Genomic DNA, 18,870 nt, shown 5'->3' with positions numbered 1-18,870 from the left:
GTGTGTGTGTGTGTGTGTTTTGTCCCATGCAATCCCAGGTTTAGGTTTGCATATGTACCACCGCAGTTGGGATACAAAACAGTTCCTCGGGGGCGCCTGGGTGGCTCAATGGGTTGGGGCCTCTGCCTTCGGCTCAGGTCACGATCCCAGGGTCCGGGATCGAGCCCCGTGTCGGGCTCTGCGCTCAGCGGGGAGCCTGCTTCCCCCCGCCCCCGCCTGTTTCTCTGCCTACTTGTGATCTCTGTGTCCAAAAAACCACAAACACCAAAAACCAGTTCCTCGTGGCTCTTACTGTATTTTAAACGTGATTTCCCACTTTCGGTAATATCCCCGTCTTCTGCTTAATTTCATGTTAGGTTACAATGTCATCCTGTTGAATGCCCAGACCTCGTGACTTCACCTGCACTCAGCGACCCGCGCGCACCCCTCCCCCCGCGGCCGTAGGAGCGGCGCCGAGCGCGCGGGGCCCGGGGGCCGCGCGGAGCCGACTGGGGGCGGGGGCCGGCAGCGCGCGGGTCCCGCACGCGGACGCTCCCCGGAAGCCCCGCCCCGGCTCCGCGCTCGCGGCCGGCGCCGGCCGGGCTCGGGGCGGGGCCAGGGGCGGGGCTTCCGCGCGCAGCCCGAGGCCCCGCCCCCGCCCGCCGCGCTCGATTGCTCGAGTCTGGCGGCTGCAGCATGGCGGCGGGGGCGGCCGAGGCGGCGGCGGCCGTGGTGGAGGTCGGCTCGGCCCAGCACTTTGAGGAGCTGCTGCGCCTCAGAGCCCAGTGAGCGGGCGGCGGCGGCGGGCGGCGGGCGGCGGGGCGGCCTCTCGGGCGGCGGGGCGGCCCGGCTCCTTCGCGCCCGGCCCTGGGGCCTGGTGGGGCGGCGGACCGGCGGCGCCCCCGGCCCCGAGCCCGGCCCCGGCCCCCGAGGGAGGAGGAACGGGGGAGACAGGGCCGAGCTCGGCCTCCGGCCTGGCGGCCTCCGGGGCCTCGGGCGACGCGGTGACTCAGTCCCGGGGCCGGGGGCAGCGGGTGCGCGGACCCCGCCGGCCCGACCGAGGCGCGGGCCCGGCTGGCTTTGTCCGGGCGGCGGCTCCGGGAGGCCCGGCTGCGGGGACGGCCGTGCCCGGCGGGCGCGCGGCGTTCGGGGCTCGGGCCGTGCAGCTCACCGGCCGGCGCGCGCGGCTTCCCGGGGCGGCGGCCGCGGTCCGCTCGGGTCTGGGGCGCGTGCCTGCCGCTGTCGGGCCGCCCCGGCGCCGAGACGGTGCGGGGAGCGCGTGCAGGCCGGGCTTCCGGGCGGCCCCGCGCCTGGAGGCCGGCGGGCGCGGGTGGGAGCCCGGCCCCGCGGCCCGCGAGGCCGCCCCGGCCCCGCCTCCCGCTAGCCCTGGAGCCCCGGGCAGGTTGCCGACGGGGCCTCCGTTTCCCCGGAGGCGTGCGTCCGGCCGGCACAGGAGACGATGCGGGCCGTGCGACCGGGCCTCGCGTGCGGGGCCGAGGGGCTGCGTGGTTCCGGGCAGGGCAGCCCGTGCGCCCCAGCCCTGGGCGGCCCGCCGGACCCGAAGCCGAGGCCGGGAGCGCTGGGCTCGCAGCGCGGGTGCGATGGCGAGTCGGTCGGGTGCGGGAAGCCGAGCGCGACGGCAGGTCCCGCCTCGGCACGTCCCGCCTCGGTCCTGGTTGGCCGCGCGCCCTGGAGGGGTCGGCGTTCCCCGCGCCAGCCGGAGCGCCCGCCGGACGTTCGCGTTTCCGTGGAAACGTGTGAGGGACGAAAAGGGAAGTGACCGTCCTCGTCCTCGCTGACGAGGGGTGGGGGCGACCCAGGCCGCGCCGGGGCCGGGCTCGGGCGCCTGCCCCTCCTCAGCGTCCGAAGGACGGTCGTGCCGCGAGCTGCACATTTTCGTTCCCGTGTTTCATGTTTCATCACGAAGACCCGTGCGATCGCACAGGCGCACGATCCGGTTGTGCTGCCCGGCGGCGTGTGCCGAAGTGCGGCCGGAGCGGCGCACCTGCTCCTCGGGGACCAGGCCCTGGAAGCGACCGCAGGGCGCACCGCTCGGCCGGTGTTGGCGAAAACGTAGTAAACGGCCTTGTCGCCCTGAGCGTTAAATACTCGACCTCTGAGTGCCGCTTCTCAGTTTTCAAGCGTTGAGTGAGCTGAAATCTGGGTGGCTCCGCGGGCGAACTGTCTGCATTCTGCTCAGGTCCTGGGCCCGGGGTGCAGGGCCCGGGGTGCAGGGGCCGAGCCCCGCCCGCTCCCTGCTCGGTGGGGAGCCTGCGCCTCCCTCTGCCTCCCCGCTGTGCTGGTGCTCTCCTCGCTCTCAAGTAAATGCATCAAATCGTTAAAAAGCCTGTATTTTTAGCTTTCCCAAAGTCGTCTCAGCTGATTGTTATCACTGCAGCCTCACTCGTCTGCACAGTGAGGGTGCGGCTCCCACCTGCAGAGGAATTGGAAGAGGGTGGACCCATTTGTGGAAGACCTGGTGCTCGGTAGACGGTCGCGGGTGTTCTCAGGGCAGGTCGCTGCGGCGCAGAGCACCCAGGAGGAGCAGGGAAACAGCTGCGCACTGAGCACGAATTGTTCTGCTGATGCGCGACTGCTGTCCCGTGCATTGTCCTAAGTTGTATTAGTTGGGATTTGAACCTGATCTTTAAAGTTTTTCCTCAGACAGTGCACTGTGCCAGTTGGGTGATTTCATGCAGGCAGCGGGCACTCTTGCTGGAACCTGAGAGAGGGCGGCGCGTTGGTGTTCCTTTCAGGTTTATGACCTGGTGCTCCTCGCAGTGCTGCTGCATTCGGAAGCTGAGCGCCTCAGTGGGAGGTCACTGTGGCTAATGTAAAGTTACTATTAATATTAATACCATGCTTTTATCTTTCAAATGTTTTTATATTTTTGTTTGATCTTTCCAGTATCCCAGGGTATCAAGTATTTCTATTGTATTTTGTTTAATTTTTAAATACTTTTAAAAAATATTTATTTGACAGAGTACAAGCAGGGGGAACAGCAGAGGGAGAGGGAGGAACAGGGTCCCCCACGAGCAGGGAGCCGAGTGTGGGACTCTATCCCAGGACCCGGGATCAGGACCTGAGTGGAAGGGAGATGCTTAACTGACTGAGCCACCTAGGTGCTCTATATTTAAAAAAAAAAAAAAAAAAAATATATATATATATATATATATATATACACACACACACACACACACACACATTTATTTATTTTTAAAGATTTTATTTATTTGACAGAGAGATCACAACTAGGCAGAGAGGCAGGCAGAGAGAGAGAGGAGGAAGCAGGCTCCCTACTGAGCAGAGAGCCCGATGCGGGGCTCGATCCCAGGACCCTGAGATCATGACCTGAGCCAAAGGCAGACGCTTAACCCACTGAGCCACCCAGGCACCCCCCGCTTATTTTAAAAATATTTAAAAAATATTTTATTTATTTATTTGACAGAGCACAAGCAGGGGGAGCAGCAGGCGGAGTGAGAGGGAGAAGCAGGCTTCTGCTGGGCGGGGAGCCCAATGTGGGGCTCCCTCCCATGGCTCTAGGATCATGACCTGAGCCAAAGGCAGACACTTAGGCGACTGAACCACCCAGGGGTCCCTAGTTATTGCTGTTTTACAGTATGGAAGTTAAGATCTCACATTTAAATTAAGATTTAAATTACTCTTCAAAACCATGTCAGTGGTAATGAAATTTAAGTTGTGTGGGTATGCCATTTTTTCCTTTTTATTAAACTATTATAGTATAATTGATACGCAATAGTATATTAGTTTAAAGGGTATCTTTTTTTGCATGTTAATTCATATTGTTAAAAATGGTAATATCTTAAAATTTAAAAAAATACAGTCATTGTGAAAATTTTTCCATGTCATTAAAGTTCTTTGAAATGATTTTTAATGGCTTGATAATATTTTGTTATAGGACCATTAAAAAAGCTATAGTGTTGTTGAAGAATTGGTTCTTCCTGTTAAATGTTGTGTAAGATCATGGGAAAGTACTCCTATATATACATCTTTGTGTCTTTAATTACTTCTTAGGATACTTGACAGTGTGTAAGAAATTTCTGAAAGGTTCCAATTTAATCTTTACCAGTAGGATATGGAAATGATTGGTTTCTTCCATCTTTTTTTTTTTAATCATAGAATATTATTATTTAAAAAATCCTTTTTCAATTTAGTTAGAAGTGGTATCCTGGCTTTTTTAAAAAGATGAGGCATTACTTAACATACCATAAGGAAATGCACAGATCTTAATAGCTAGCTGCGATGAATTTTGACAGTCATATATACAAAAGTAACCACCATTCCGAACAACATAGAGTCCCAGAATGTTCTTTCCCATAGTTTCTGCCACTGACCTGCTCTTTGTTACTATAGGTTAGTTTTGCCGGTTCTTGGTACTTGATGTAAATGGAGTTACACAGCTCATGGTCTTGTACCTCTAGGATGTTCTCTGCATCATGTTTTTAAGGTGCATGTTGTGTGCCCCTGTAGGTGGTTCCTTTTTACTGCCGACTAGTATTCTGTTGTTTAAAACGTATAAAACCGTATAAAACGGTTTCTCCAGCTTGTGGTCATTTGGGGTTATTTCCAGTTTTTGGCTGTTGTGTCCGATGACGCTGTGAGCATTTTTATTGACTTATGTATTAATTTTTTAAAAAAAGTATTTGAGAGAGAGCGAGCGCGAGTTGGGGAGGCAGGGTCCTAGGGAGAAGCAGACCCCCTCTGAGCCGGGAGCTTGACGTGGAACTGGGTCCTGGGACTCCAGGATAGCCACCTGAGCCCGAGGCAATCACTTAACCAGTTGAACCACCCAGGCGCCCCTGCTTTCAGTATTCTTGTGCAGTTCTTGTCCTTTTGTGGGAGCCCTGGGCCTTGGGGCCTCCCCAGCATCCTCTGCAGAGGCTCACTGGCCAGAGCTCAGCCCCAGAGCCCCAGACAGCGGCAGGGATGACTGAGCAGTGTCGTCAGGCTCAGTGCCAGGAGGAAAGGGACACAGCACAGTCTCTGCCATAGACCCCGAGGCCCGCCCAACCACACATGGAAGTTTTTGAGTTCTGCTGGACACCCACGGGTCAGGGACCCACAATACATCCTTTCCAGCCTTGGCTGGGTCTTTCGCGCTTTCCTCTTGCGTGCCCCTGGGCAGCTCTGCCTTCTTCCTCACTGCTGTCTATGACTGCAGGTCTCAGCAAATGACTTTGCTTCCTTGCCTGGGAAAACTGGACTTCAGGAGCCTCCCCCACCCCCCCACCCCAACATCTAACCTTTATTTGTAGCTTCACCCATTCTTGATTCCTTCACTCCTGACCCAGAGGAGGCTGTGCCTTCCCTCACGGTGAATTCTCTGCTCATGTATCCCCTCTCCTGCCACCCCCGAGAGCTGGTATCCTCAGCCTCTCTTGCATCTTCATCCTTCCCTCCCCCCTGGACTACACCCTATGAAACCAACACGAAGATTTTCTTGCATTAAAGAAAAAAAGCAAATCCCTTGATCCTGTCTTCCCCTCTGCCTAGCACTCTCTCTGTTTACAGGCAGCTCTCTTCGAGTGCAGATTTCTAGCCCCCGACAGCCTCTTCTTCGTTCAGTCCCTGCATGCTGCCGTCTGGCCCGGCTGGACTGGACGGTTGTCACTCCTTGGTTCTCGACATCCTTTTCTTGACTTTTGGGAGGTATTTATTTATTTATTTATTTGACAGAGATAGATCACAAGCAGGCAGAGAGGCAAGCAGAGAGAAAGAGAGAGAGGGAAGCAGGCTCCCTGCTGAGCAGAGAGCCCGATGCGGGACTCGATCCCAGGACCCTGAGATCATGACCTGAGCTGAAGGCAGCAGCTTAACCCACTGAGCCACCCAGGTGCCCCTTGGGAGGCCTTTTAACCTTGCTGTGCTTTTTGGGCTTCATTCTCTGATCTACTGCCTGGGTTCCTTTTCCTCCATCTGTCCTAACTTACTGTCGATTAAGTCCAGAGGCTCTGACCTCTGTCTTTTATCCTCTAGTGTAGGAGAGCTCGGTGCCAGCTCTATTCTTGATTTCCAAATCAAGTTCTTTTCTGTGCTCTGGACCATCGCTAACAGCTCCCCACGCAGGTGTCCTTTCCTCTCAGGCTGGCAGCTTCTATACATGATGAGTGGCTTCTGCCACCCGGCGTCATCAGTCAGTGAGCCAGAAGCTAGGAGTCTCTCGACATGCTTCCAAGGTCACCAGATCCTGCCCCTCCTACCTCTCCCCCAGGACCTCCCTTGGCTTCTGCTCCCCGGCCCTGGGTGGGAGGCTCCTGCTTCTCGCAGCTGTATTGTTCCCCTGGTTTTACGGTTTGCCACTCCTTTTCTTGCCCACAGGTTAGTAGTCCTTCGTTCCTTTCTCTAGATAACGTATTTTTCAATGTGTTTTCTTGCTGATTTTTCAGATTCTTTTGGTTGGGGATGGTTATAACTTGTACTTAGAATCCTATAGAAGGGGTTTCCAGTTCAATATGAAGACAGACTTGAAGGATAGCTTAGCCAAGACTGTTTCATATGAAAATAGTTGATAAGTACATGCTGAGATGCCCAAGAACTTAGTCAATAATTTATTAATCCACTGTTCTGTCTGTTCATACCATCAATTTTTAGAAAATCTTTTGTGGTAGAATATAAAAAAAGCCCGTCTTTGTGAAAATGAGTTCCATTTTTTCCCTTGTTTTCTGCCTGTGTGCCTTGCATTTTCAACATTTTATTCCTGTTCCTATGGTCACAGTTAGACACTGGCATCACAGTGCTGTGCGTAAGCAGTGAAGGCTGCAGAGTGACTGTACACGTGTGGTCATTTGTCACCGACGGGCGTCTTGGCCGCCGCAGTCTAGTTTCCACCTATCCTAAGGGTCTGAAAACACAATTGATTTATTTGACTATTAGTTGAGATGGATGAATATTTAGAACCACTTCATATGAGCTAAGTCTTCACTCAAGAAATATCATTAACTTGAAAATTCATCCAAAAGATTGCTAAGACGTTGCAAGCCTTATATTCCAGTCTGTGTTTAATACAGTAGAATTCTAGCAGTAGAAAAACAATTCAGGCACTTCTTGTGAAGGTTGTTTTGGTAATAGAATTTAACCTGTGTCAGTGTTTCCTTATTTCTAAAGATACTGTAACTTTAAAACGTTGTATTTTGTTGATTTCCAGGTCCCTCCTTGTGGTCCATTTCTGGGCGCCATGGGCCCCACAGTGTGCTCAGATGAATGACGTGATGGCAGAATTGGCCAAAGAACAGCCTCGCGTTTCATTTGTGAAGGTATGTTTGTGGCGCCACGTTTTTTAGGAGGCCGACTGCATTGTATCAGTACCAGGGAGGAGGGATGTGGAGTTCCCTGTGTTTGTAATTGCCGCTAGTGTTCTTTTTGCAGTAGATTATTATTATTATTATTATTATTATTGTGAAGGTTTATTAAGTGAAGATCTAGAAGAAGCTCTTAAAAGCAAGGGGATCTTGACAGGGTTGCCTGCAGTAGATTATTCTTAAAAATCTTAAAATTGTTTTGCATTTCTCAAGTACCAAGTACCGTGATCATCAGCACACGTTCCCTAACACACGTGTGGCGGGAGGACACAACCAGGAAATTGCAACGTGAGCCGCGGGGATGTTTTCCGGCAGAAGCAGCCGGGTCATTCACTGCGGACCGTCGTGGTTTGAGTATAGTAACAATATTAACGAAGCTTGCTTCCTTGAAGCGCAGGGCGTGATGTGGAAAGCCAGTGAAGGAAGGGTGTGTGGAGGCCGCCAGGGAGCAGGGGAGCAGGAAGAGCAGCTGCCTGCGATCGGGTCCATGCAGACCCCCAGGAGAAACGGAAAGCTTTTCTCATCTGTTCAGGAAGCGGAGGAGGAGAGCCCAGCATCTCCCCGCCTTGCCTTGTTTTGCCCAGTGTCGCAACACTCTGCGTCCCCGGTTTGTCTCTTGTGGGGGCACGTGCCGGGAAGGTGATGGTCGAGGCTGTAGATCAGCTCACGTGGTTGAGCACATTTAATGCCGTCATTCAGGACTTAGTCCTGGTTGAGGCAACAAAGCCCAAATAGGAGTCAGGAATCTTAGAAATGAAGTTTTGAGAAGGAAGGCACACCCTGTATTCAAGAGCTTGAATCCTTAGGATTTAAAGAAACAAAAAGTACCAAATCCTTATTTTTTAAAACCAGAATTAGTGAGTTGAGAGCACATGTTGACAGATACACCCATAGATGGGGCTAAAAGTGGTATCTTCTGTATTTTCCGCTTTTTATATAAACTGAAAACAGAATTCTGACAGACTAATTCATCTGTGTAATAGGCAATGTCATTTTCAGGCAATTTCTATACAGGTAAGTGTGCTTCGAATAGGTTTTGCAGTTAGATGTCTCAGAATCAGAACAGCGTAAAAGGTAGACAGTGAGAGCGCTCCCCTGTACCTTCCCCGTCGGCCCTGGTATCCCACCCCGTAAAGAAGGGCCTGCTTATATTAATTTTGCATGAATCTTTTCAGTGTTTTTTTGTGAAGGTAGAGCAAATATAGATGTAATAGTTAGCTTTTTAAAATTTAAGGACTTATTTAAAATTCCAATGAAATGTATAATGTAACCTTAGAATGTAACCCTAAAATGTCCAATATAAATAATAGAAGGAGACATTAAAACTGCATGTTTGTTCAGCGATAAAAGATAATGATTACCAGTGAAATGAATGATTAAACATTTCAATCATAAGATTAATCAAGATGATGGTAATTGTTGCATGTCTGGCTTTATGTGTATAATGTTACTGGTTAGGTAGCACATTGTTCGTAGTTGCCATCTGAATGATTTATTTAAGGCGACTATAGAATTACTTCTCACATTGGTACCACACTTGGCAGTGAGATTGTAAGTTGTTGAAGTGCTTAAGTGTCTGAGTATGCCAGGGGTTGGGACGTCCTTATCTGTCGGGGACTCCGGAACCTGAGTGCACCTGCTCTTCGTGGGGAGGCTGACCGCACGAGGTGGGTAGCCCTCCCAGGAGGCGTTGCTTTCTGGAAATTCACTCTGTGGAGTAGTTTTGCTTCTCTTTCTTCCTTTCCTGTTTTTTCTTTCTTCTTTTTTTTTTAATACATTTTTTAGGATTTTATTTATTTTAGAAAGAGAGCACGTGAGTGGAGGGGAGCTGCATGGGGGGGGGGCACGGGTGCGGGAAGAATCTCAAAATCTCAAGAGACGTTGCACTGAGCATGGAGCCTGACACAGGGCTCCATCTCACAACCCTGAGATCGTGACCTGAACTGAAACCAAGAGTTGGATGCTCAAGCAGCTGAGTCACCAGGCATCCCAGTAGTGTTTCTTGTAAGTGGTAAAAATAATTTTCATGGAGTTTATAAGGTAGGTAATTTAAATGTTGAGCAAATAAGTGAAATATTTGAGCGATCTGTTGGTATGCCTCAGTAAGAGAGGATGCAGTTCCTTTAAAAAGAGCTCGCTTTTGTCAGGGAGAGCTCTTGAGCCATCTCGGGTAGAGAACCCATGTTCAGCCTCCTCTGTCTTTTAATTTGATTTCTTAGTTTTTTGTTTTTGTTTTTTTCTTTTTAAAGATACTGTTAGAGAGTGAGAGAGAGTGCACGAGTTCTGTGGTGGGGGGCGTGGCATAGGGAGAAGGAGAAGCAGACTCCCCACTGAGCAGAGAGCCTGACGTGGGACTTGATCCCAGGATCCTGAGATCATGATCTGAGCCAAAGGCAGGCGCCTAACGGACTGAGCCACCCAGGTTCCCCCAGTCTGGCATTTTTGACTTGTGAATTATAGAGATCAGTTGATTGCTTAACTTACATTTACAAAATCATTGTATGAGGTGTTCTTAAACATGATGTTTCGAAGAGTTTTGAAGGTCATAAAGTTTTGCGACCATAAGTAGTTTCTTACTTTGTGGATGATGGAAAAGCAATACCTGAGAAAAGCAAGCGTGCCTTTTGGCCTGGGTATCCTGCTCACTGGAACAGGTTGCTGAAAGGCAGGACCCGTAGGTTTACTGGAGCTGAATGAGCTCGCTTTTGTTTGTGCTGAGGGTGCGGTGACGGAGGGCGCCCGTGCTCCTCGGCACTGTGCGGTGCGTCCTCTCCCGCGCTGGCCACCCTGTCTAGACCTCCCTGAGGCTCTGGGCCCCAGGTGGAGGGTTGCCCGCATCCAAGGGCTTAGAGGAGTTACACGAGTTACTTGTACAGCTGAAAGTCTTATTGAAAACTTAACATTTGTTCAAAATAAAGTTAAATGACGAATTAAAATGTTACATGCCCTTGCTTTTCAAATTATGTAAAGTCAGCTTGTTGGCACTTTATCTTTAACTAAAATGGGAAAACACATTTATCATTTAATCACTTGTTTGGGAGATAGAATCTTTCAAGATCTCGTGTCTGGTGGAGAGGGAGGAAGGAGGAAGAGCAGCTCAAGGCTCCTTGTGCTGGGGACGCTGGGTGCCACCTGCTCTGTTTGAGCTCCAGATCAAGTTCATCTTTTTATAGGCGTGGCCATTCATTTTCAACTTTACATTTGATCTTATTATGATTTAGTTATTGAAATTTTATTCAATTTTTTAATTATTAAATTTATCATTACTTTTTCTCCATATTAAAGTTGTATGTTGTTAAAGTACTCAACGTGATGATTCAGTTCAAATCCATTTTCTATGAAATCTCCTGTGTACTCCTGTGGCTTTTATTCCTTTCATCTCTGAACTTAGTCTGTGCCATTGGTTCCACTATTAGTTAGAGACTCTTGTGTTTTTTCTGTTCTGTCATTTGATTTCTTGTTTTAATTGGCCTTTTTTTTTTTTTTTTTTTTTTTAAGAGAGAGCACTTGTGGGGGTGGGGTGAGGGAAAGAAGGGAGAGAGAGAATCCCAAGCAGACTTCATCCCCAGCCCAGAGCCCAACGTGGGGCTCGATCTCACAACCCCGAGATCATGATCTGAGCGAAAATCAAGTGGGACACCCAACCGCCTGACCTACCCAGATGTCCCTTGTTTGTTCTTGACTAGATGCTGGGATACTTGAAACAGAGACCTTTATCTTACCTTGTTTTCATTGCTTTCTCTGTGAGGTGGCCCCCACCTTCTGTGTCACCCTCCGGCCCCCCTCTTCCAGCTTGGTATTCTGCTCTAGTTAGGCTGTGGTATTCATTTCCTTGACAGTGCACTTTAGTCCATCAATTCTCAAAGTCAGGCTTATTTTCTGCCTGGTTGGTGAGGTTTGTACTACTGTTTCATTTAGTAATGGTCTTGTTACACTGTACGGTACCTGCCATACTTGAATTTTATTATGTCCGTGGTCACTTTAGGTATGATGGCGGAGGTATAGAGGGGGTTATATACTTAAATTAGCATTTTTTTATTTTCAGAAACTAAGATGTGTTTTAGTTTGATTTATCATTGAATGTGCAAGTATCTTAAAATACAGTTCATAGTATTTAATTTCTAAGGGTTTATATAATCAGTGTAGATAAATTCTATATGGTTATAGAAATGTTTTATTCTAAATGTCTGTACAATTAGCTTGTGTAAACAGACAATGTCGGGCAATCTCCAGAAGGGTACTAACCAGCTGTCTAGCTAGGTACCAGTTAGCTGAATTCCTGTTTCTCAGCACCAGAGAATACTGGTATAATAATAATAATAGTAATATTGATAATAACGATGATGATGGCATTTTAGAGAACATATGTAGGATTCCATTTTGGGGGAACTCTTAAAAATGCCTCTCAGATAATTCAAGTAGAATTGCTAACTCTTAAAAATACCCCAATTTTTATTTACCCTATCTGGGTAATAAAAAAAAATACAAATAATTGACAAAGTTTATTAGTTATTCCTGGGCTAAGTTCGGTAAAGGGCTTTTAAAAGCTACCAAAAAATTTGATTTTAAAAAAATTTTCCTTTTAGATCACATGTCACAAGAGTTAGAAAAGAAGCCTCTTTAAGAAACTTAACAAAATGTCTCTGAAGGTCAGGTTTAATTGTTCGCAGCCTTGGGGATCAGGACCACCCTGGCCAGTGGGCAGTGCCATTGTAGGCTTAGCAGTAGTGACCAACATTTGTTCAGTATTGTGTTAGAATTTATTTATCTAATACTTACATAGACCACTATATGCTAGTCACTGGGAGTACAGAACAGTAGGGAAATGGAGTCACATATAACCAAGGTAATTCCAGATAGTAGTAAGTTCCGAAAAGAAGGAAATAGGCCATTGAAGAGGAGGACTTGGGGGTGGGTGGGCACTTTATTTGGGTTGGGCTAGAGAGGTGTATCTCGTAAGGGAAAGCAGGAACGTGAGAAGGAGTTCTTGGAAGAGCTGGGGATGAACATTTAGACCATACATCAGCACGTGAGCACTGTTGGAGGGCCGACAGGAGGCCGCTGGAGATAATGAAGAAGGAGAGGTTATGGCTAGAGGTTGGAGAGGTAGGGAACAGCCAGATGACCTTGTGGGTGCTGGAAGAGTTTGGGTATTATTCTGAGTGCAGTGGAAGTGACACATAATTGGATTTCTGTTAAGTTGATTCCTCCAGCTGTCCTGTGGGGAGTGGTTTGAAGTGGGGGAAGGAAGGAGGCAGCCTGGAAGTACACTCATCACGAAGCTGTTTTCACAGGCCAGTGACCCTGTGACTCTAGTGGAGAGGGAGCATTGAAATGATGTGATGGTCTGATTTGGCTTATATTTTGGAGGGGAAACCTGGAGGACCTGTTGATAGAGTGGATGTCCAGTGAGGGAAATGGATTCATCAAAATTGTCTCCTTTTTGATTTGGTCATCTGGATGGATTAAAGAGATCAGGTTGCCGTGGGGAGGAACAGATGTAGTGGGAGACACCTAGTAGAGATCTGAGTGCACATGTTGAGCGTCTAGCTTGGAGGCGATGGGCAAGGTCTGGCCTGGATACAGCTTGGGCGTTGTTGCCATATTGGCGGTACTTAGAGCCGCAGGGTTGGAGGAGACCACTGAAGGAGAATGAGGATAACTAGGAGAAGTGCACTCAGAACCACGTCCTGGGATGTGCCAGCCATGTAGAGGTTGGCCAGATGTGAAGGAAGATGCCAGAGAGACTGTCTCAGTTTGGGAAAAAGAAACAATGGGAAGCCAAGTGAAGGCTTGGTGAGAAGGTGGGTGTGGTCACATGGATGATACTGAAAAGGCAGTAAAATGAGGAGAGCATTTGCTGAAATGGCAGCATGGCCGTGGAGAGCAGAACTTGGCTCTGGAGCATACTTGCCCTGCTCCACCACTCAAGGGTGTTGGAATCTTGGCTGACTTACCTAACCTTGTTAAGTGCCAGTTTCTTCTGGAAGTTAGGTGTGATAACTTCCTAATAGTACAGCATCTGTTATTGTGCCTTGAGTACACAGAATGCACTTAGAACAGTGTCTGGCCTAGATGAGTCATAGATACTAACCGTTACTGTCTTAGTGGTCTTCGGTGACCCTGGAGGCAGTGGATTCCCTGCCTCTGGATTTCCCTTGCTGTGGTAACACCTCCCTGCCTCTCTTTACCCCGCTCCACAGACATAAAGCAGACTTCAGGAGAAGTGTCCGACTTCGAGAGTCATGGTTGGCAAGCAGGTGGTTCCCACCAAAAAGCATGCTGTCTGAAAATGTTCATGTTTGGTGGATGCTCAAGTCATGTATAAATCCTGTCTTTGAAATTTCATCTTTATTTTTGATTGATCCAGTAGAAAAAGTGTACCACAATATAGTGAAAAAAGCATAGGTTTTATAGTCAAGCAAACTTGTGTTTGTTTCTTAGCTCTACTACTCATTAACCGTGTGTCTGTGGACAAGTTACGTCTTTACCTAGCCACCATTATGTATTAATTAAAACCTTTCCAGGTTTTAATTTAGTAATTTAGGCCATTGTCTGCAAAGGGCTTGTCATGGTTTGTGGTGTTGGGCAGGCTTTCCAGGAAAGATTGCTGTTAACTCGTGACCTTTGGTCTTTTCTGAATGCAGGTCAGTGTTCAGTACTCTTTATTTTTATTGATAGAACTGTCATGTTGTTTTACATCCAGTAAAAATATTCCCAACGAATTTCAGTGTGCAAAGGTTTTAGAACTTCAGGTACCCTTGATGTTCTGGGGAATGGGTTTGCCTTCAGTGGCACTGCTGGCTGGTGCTCGGGGGAACTTGTCTGTTACCACCGCCTTACTAAGATGTCACCGCTGTCTTACTAAGATCACATCTTCCTAGGAGCTGCTTTGCCAGAGGTGCATGTGGTGATCTTCCTGGCTTTAGGAATTTCAAAATTTTTTGAAATTTTCTGGAAAATTGTCATTAAGGAAGACTGTTGGAAACCAGCAGGAACATGAGACCAGGCCAATTTTTAGCCACAGAGAGGCCTGTGTTTTTGAGTCCCGATGCTTCCTGTCTGGTTTGGTTAAGACTATTATGTTGTGGATTTCTTTTTTTTTTTTCCTTCTCTTCTTAGTATTGCCCCTTTTTAAAATTTGTCTTATTTTGTGGTTAGAGTCCAGTAGTACCACAGGTGGGGACAGTAACTGAGCCTAACCCAGTGCCAAAGTGTGGTGGGCCCTCGAGAGATTATTTGAAAGAAAGAAAATAATGAACCACCTTAATCATTGCCTTTTTTGTTCGTCTTTGGTCTGAGTGTGCAATTGTATGAAAGAAAACAACACAGAAGTTTTAAAAACTTTGAGAAAGTATGTTCTAAATAGCTGTCTTCAAATGCTTTGTCTTCTCCTTGCTCATTTTTCCAGGTTTATTGGACAGTGGATATTGATTTAAAATGTATATAATTTTCACCTTAGTACATTTTGAAAAATGAAAGTAATTAAAAATATTGTTTCAAAAAGGTGTTTTAAAGAAAAAAAAATAAAGTAGGAAAAGAGCACCCAAGAAATATTTGAAATGGAAGGTAGGAAGCAGAGACAAATGACTCTGCCTCCCACTTACCGTCAGGCTTCACTGGGATGGATAGATACTGGATCGGGGGAGTGCTAGGTAAAAATAGTGTTTCAAGCCCAGTGGAAATCTTTCATTCCTGGAAAAATACAGGATATATATTTTTAAATCTTTTAACAATATAATTTATCAATAAATTTTATTTCCTACAGGTATAATGTGAATACAGATTTTTATTGGTTTTAAAGAGTTTATATTAAATTGACAGTCCTATGAGGGAAGGATATAATATTATGTCTTGGTTTTTCTCAAAGTGTGTGGTTGAGAAAGTCCTACATAAATAGCTTACAGGAATTGTGTTCTAATTACTTAGAGTTGAGTTACTAAACATGTTTAAAATTCATATGTCAGATACACATCAGATCGTGTTGAGGGGCCTCAAGGAGATTACCAAGCAGAATGCAGTCATCTTATTTAAAATGCATTTAAATGTGTGAATAGACCCAGAAGCAAATAGCCTAGCAAGGTATCTGCTTAGCATCTGGCAGCCTTGCAGGAGTTAACGGTAAAATTTATCAGACATCAATAGTTTATTGAAGAAATACTCCTTTTTGCTCCATAATTTGCAGAAGGCTACAGCTGTCAGTCGTGATGTACTGCCTCCTGAAATCCGTCAATAGAGCAAACAGCAAGAATTGCTGTGGGCAGAAAATAAGCGCTGTAATCATGACATAACTGGGGTCAGTGATTTATGGATTCCAATATAGTAGTAGCTGCATATGATTGAGAATTTACTAGGTCACTAGTGCACCAAAAATTTTATTCACAGCCTCCAGGCATCTTTTGAAATGTGCAACAAAATAAAAACCTCTGAACCTGTTCTGACACTGCAGACTCCGTGATGACACACAGGCCCAGTGAGTCTCATTTAAATGTAAATGTGTCATAAACTTTCCTTCCCTACTCTTTAAAAACATCAACAACTTGAAGGGATGATGCATGTGAAGCTGATTTACATATTGAAGTAGTAAAAAAAAGGACCTTTTTATAATCAAGCTTTAAATTCTTTTATTTTAAAGTTGGAAGCTGAAGCTGTTCCTGAAGTATCTGAAAAATATGAAATTAGTTCTGTTCCCACCTTTCTGTTTTTCAAGGTAAGGATAAAGATGGCACAAGAGATCCTGCATCTGTCGTGGGCCACGGGGCTCTGCTTGGTCCCTTTTTCCTCTCCCCGATCCCGGAACATTCAGCACTTAGTTGTTCCTCGCTGTGCCCTGTCTTCTCATAGTCTCTGTGTGTTTGCACTGACGCCGAAGCTTGGCCTGGGGATCCTGAAGAAGTGACATGGGCAGTCAGAGTTGGGGGTTCTAGACAACAATCCAGATACTTGACTGTAGACTCAGAATGTTCCCTGAATTGCGTAAAAGTTGGTTAATTAGGGCATGTGCCTGGGCGTAATGGAACATCTGGCTGGTCCTGGTTTGATTAATGACTCTCTTAGGAAGCAGGTGCACAGCTGTGCTTTAGGGCACCCGGGAGTGTTACCACGTGTCCCCCCCCCCCCCCCCCCAGTACCGCATTTATACCCAGTGATAGACTTGTCCCAGTGAGGGAGGGGAACTCTTCTGTTTTAGGTCACACTCTGATCCGGTTTGAGTTTGAGGCGTAGTGATGTTCTCCTAGTATGTTTACAAAAAGAGAAAACAGAAGACAATTATGTATTTCTAAAATTGAGATGCATCTGACAGTTGGTAATCAGGTTTTAAAAGACATATCTAATAATAGCTTTGACGCCTTTACAAATTGGCTAGAGCTGTGAGTTCATACTTGTTAAAATTTTGGATCGTAAAAGGGATGATGAAAGATTGCCACACATATTCTAAACGACTTTTTTAACTTCAGAATTCTCAGAAAATTGACCGATTAGATGGTGCGCATGCCCCTGAGTTGACCAAAAAAGTTCAGCGACATGCATCTAGCGGCTCCTTCCCACCCAGTGGTAACGAGCACCCTAGAGAAGATCTCAGCCTTCGCCTGAAGAAGTTAACTCACGCCGCCCCTTGCATGTTGTTTATGAAAGGAACTCCACAGGAGCCGCGCTGTGGTAAGAAGCTGCTTTTCCAAGGACACACACTGAACGGGTGCTTTACGAGTGGGGGCGCGGCCAGGTGCCCGTCTCTGTTCTGTCCGTCGCTCTTACACCTGTGCTGAGGTGCCTTTAGAAAATCCGGAGAGTTGTAATTCCCACTGGCGTTCTGTCGTGTGGTGGTGAGAGTTCGTGTGCAGCAGACACAGAGAATGCTGGAACCCAGAGGCATCTTAGAAATCATCAGATTGAAGATTTTTGTTTTATTTACATAAATACCCGAAGAGGGGGAGGCTGATCAGGTCACCTTGGAGCGGAGTTGGGATTAGGTTCCAGCCACCACGTTGCTGTCACCTGAATGGGCCTTTTGTCTGCTCAGTTCATTTTGCTATTAACAGTTCCCTAGCTTTCTTAGCAGTCTCTCTCGACTCGTGTCATCCAGATTCAGCAGTTTAAAAATATGTAGAAGTTTGGTGGCGTTCCTGTCTCCCCTGTGCTTTTACCTTCCTTCTTGTCCCAGAGTCGAACTATGTAACTGCAGCGTTCACCTGTTGCTTATAGGTGCTAATAATGGAAAGATTCTGAATTCTGTGGCTTATAGTCACTCTTATTTTCTGTACATATATGCTTGTAATTTTGTCCTTAAGTGAGTTTTAGAGTTTATTCGACCCCTCTGGTATTGGGTTTATGTTATTTTCTTTTTACTATGCCTAGTGCAGCGTTATTATGCTTCATAATTGAGCATTTAATGCCCTTTGATGGTGCTGTTGAGAATCTGAGAGTGTTTGTTTCAACTGTACAGGAGGGAGTTTATTAAGATACGCAGCAGTAAAATAGAATGTGCTACGGATCCAATTACTGCGTGTCCAGTGTGACTTTATAAAAACAACCCAGCTTCCAGTGTAAATTTAATTGTAAGTTCTTCCCTATATGGTTAGCAAATTACATATTAGATTATGAAAGTCTAGTTTTAAAAATAAAGTTTCATCTTGAGGCCTGTCTTAAAAAGGTAAAGAAGTGGTTCCTTTTTCTTTCAGTTCTACTTGAAAAGTGTCCTTGCTACTATTTACATATCAGGTAATGCCTGCTATTTATATGTTGAAAAACCTCGTTTCTAGGGGCACCTGGGTGGCTCAGGGGGTTAAGCCTCTGCCTCCAGCTCAGGTCATGATCCCAGGGTCCTGGGATCGAGCCCCACATCGGGCTCTCTGCTCAGCGGGGAGCCTGCTTCCCTTCCTCTCTCTCTGCCTGCCTCTCTGCCTACTTGTGATCTCTCTCTGTCAAATAAATAAATAAAATCTTAAAAAAAAAAAAAAAGAAAAAGAAAAAGAAAGACTTCATTTCTACTAGAATTAAGCCCAGATAGCAACAGCCGGCCTTTGTTGTGCTGGTTTGTGTTTAATAGTGGTTGCAACTGGTTTACTTTCTCTCAGGCAGGAAGAACATTTCTGATACTTTCTGTGGTGACCTGAGAACAGGGACTGACAACACGAGTGTGATGGGTTTTATTCAGTGCCTTCCTTGCGTCCTGAACCGCGGTGACTGCTGTCAGATGCTGATGAGCCCGTGGGACAGGTTCTTCCCCGTAAGCCTGCAGTAAAACCCATCGAGTCCTCTCTTCTTGGGATTGGCACAGGAGCCTTCTCTCTCGCCTTTCTGAGGGAGAGCCTGAGAGGACAGGCAGGTGGTTAAAGTGCAGCTTGGGAAGAGTTGCTAAGCAGCGGGGAGGCGCTGCGGTGGGAAGCGAGGTGGCCCGTGTCCGTGCAGGTGAGCTGCATCCCAACACCACCTTATGCTCCTGCCCTGGTGATGTGGGTACCGGTCAGTAACCCTCCCTGTGCCCTCAGTCCTTCCTTTGCTGGTGTTGGGGTTGGAGCCGGTCTTGGAGATCCTTTTCAGATCAGGTATTGTATGATTATTCAAGTAAGTT

General features: G+C 47.2%; 1 protein-coding gene across 1 annotated transcript in view; it reads left to right on the top strand.

Moving 5' to 3' along the window:
- The first annotated feature begins 607 nt into the window (after positions 1–607).
- Positions 608–18,870, top strand: part of GLRX3 (glutaredoxin 3) — a 32,675-nt gene continuing 14,412 nt past the window's right edge. The window contains exons 1-4 of the mRNA XM_059172810.1: positions 608–764; positions 7,145–7,253; positions 15,934–16,008; positions 16,757–16,958. Of these exons, the coding sequence (XP_059028793.1) occupies positions 676–764; positions 7,145–7,253; positions 15,934–16,008; positions 16,757–16,958 (475 nt within the window). The 5' untranslated portion in view covers positions 608–675. The remainder of the gene's footprint in view (positions 765–7,144; positions 7,254–15,933; positions 16,009–16,756; positions 16,959–18,870) is intronic.

Source organism: Mustela lutreola, chromosome 4 (assembly GCF_030435805.1).
Source record: "Mustela lutreola isolate mMusLut2 chromosome 4, mMusLut2.pri, whole genome shotgun sequence".
Classification (NCBI taxonomy): domain Eukaryota; kingdom Metazoa; phylum Chordata; class Mammalia; order Carnivora; family Mustelidae; genus Mustela; species Mustela lutreola.
The sequence above is the reverse complement of the archived record's forward strand: the minus strand, read 5'-3'. Positions and strand labels throughout refer to the sequence as shown.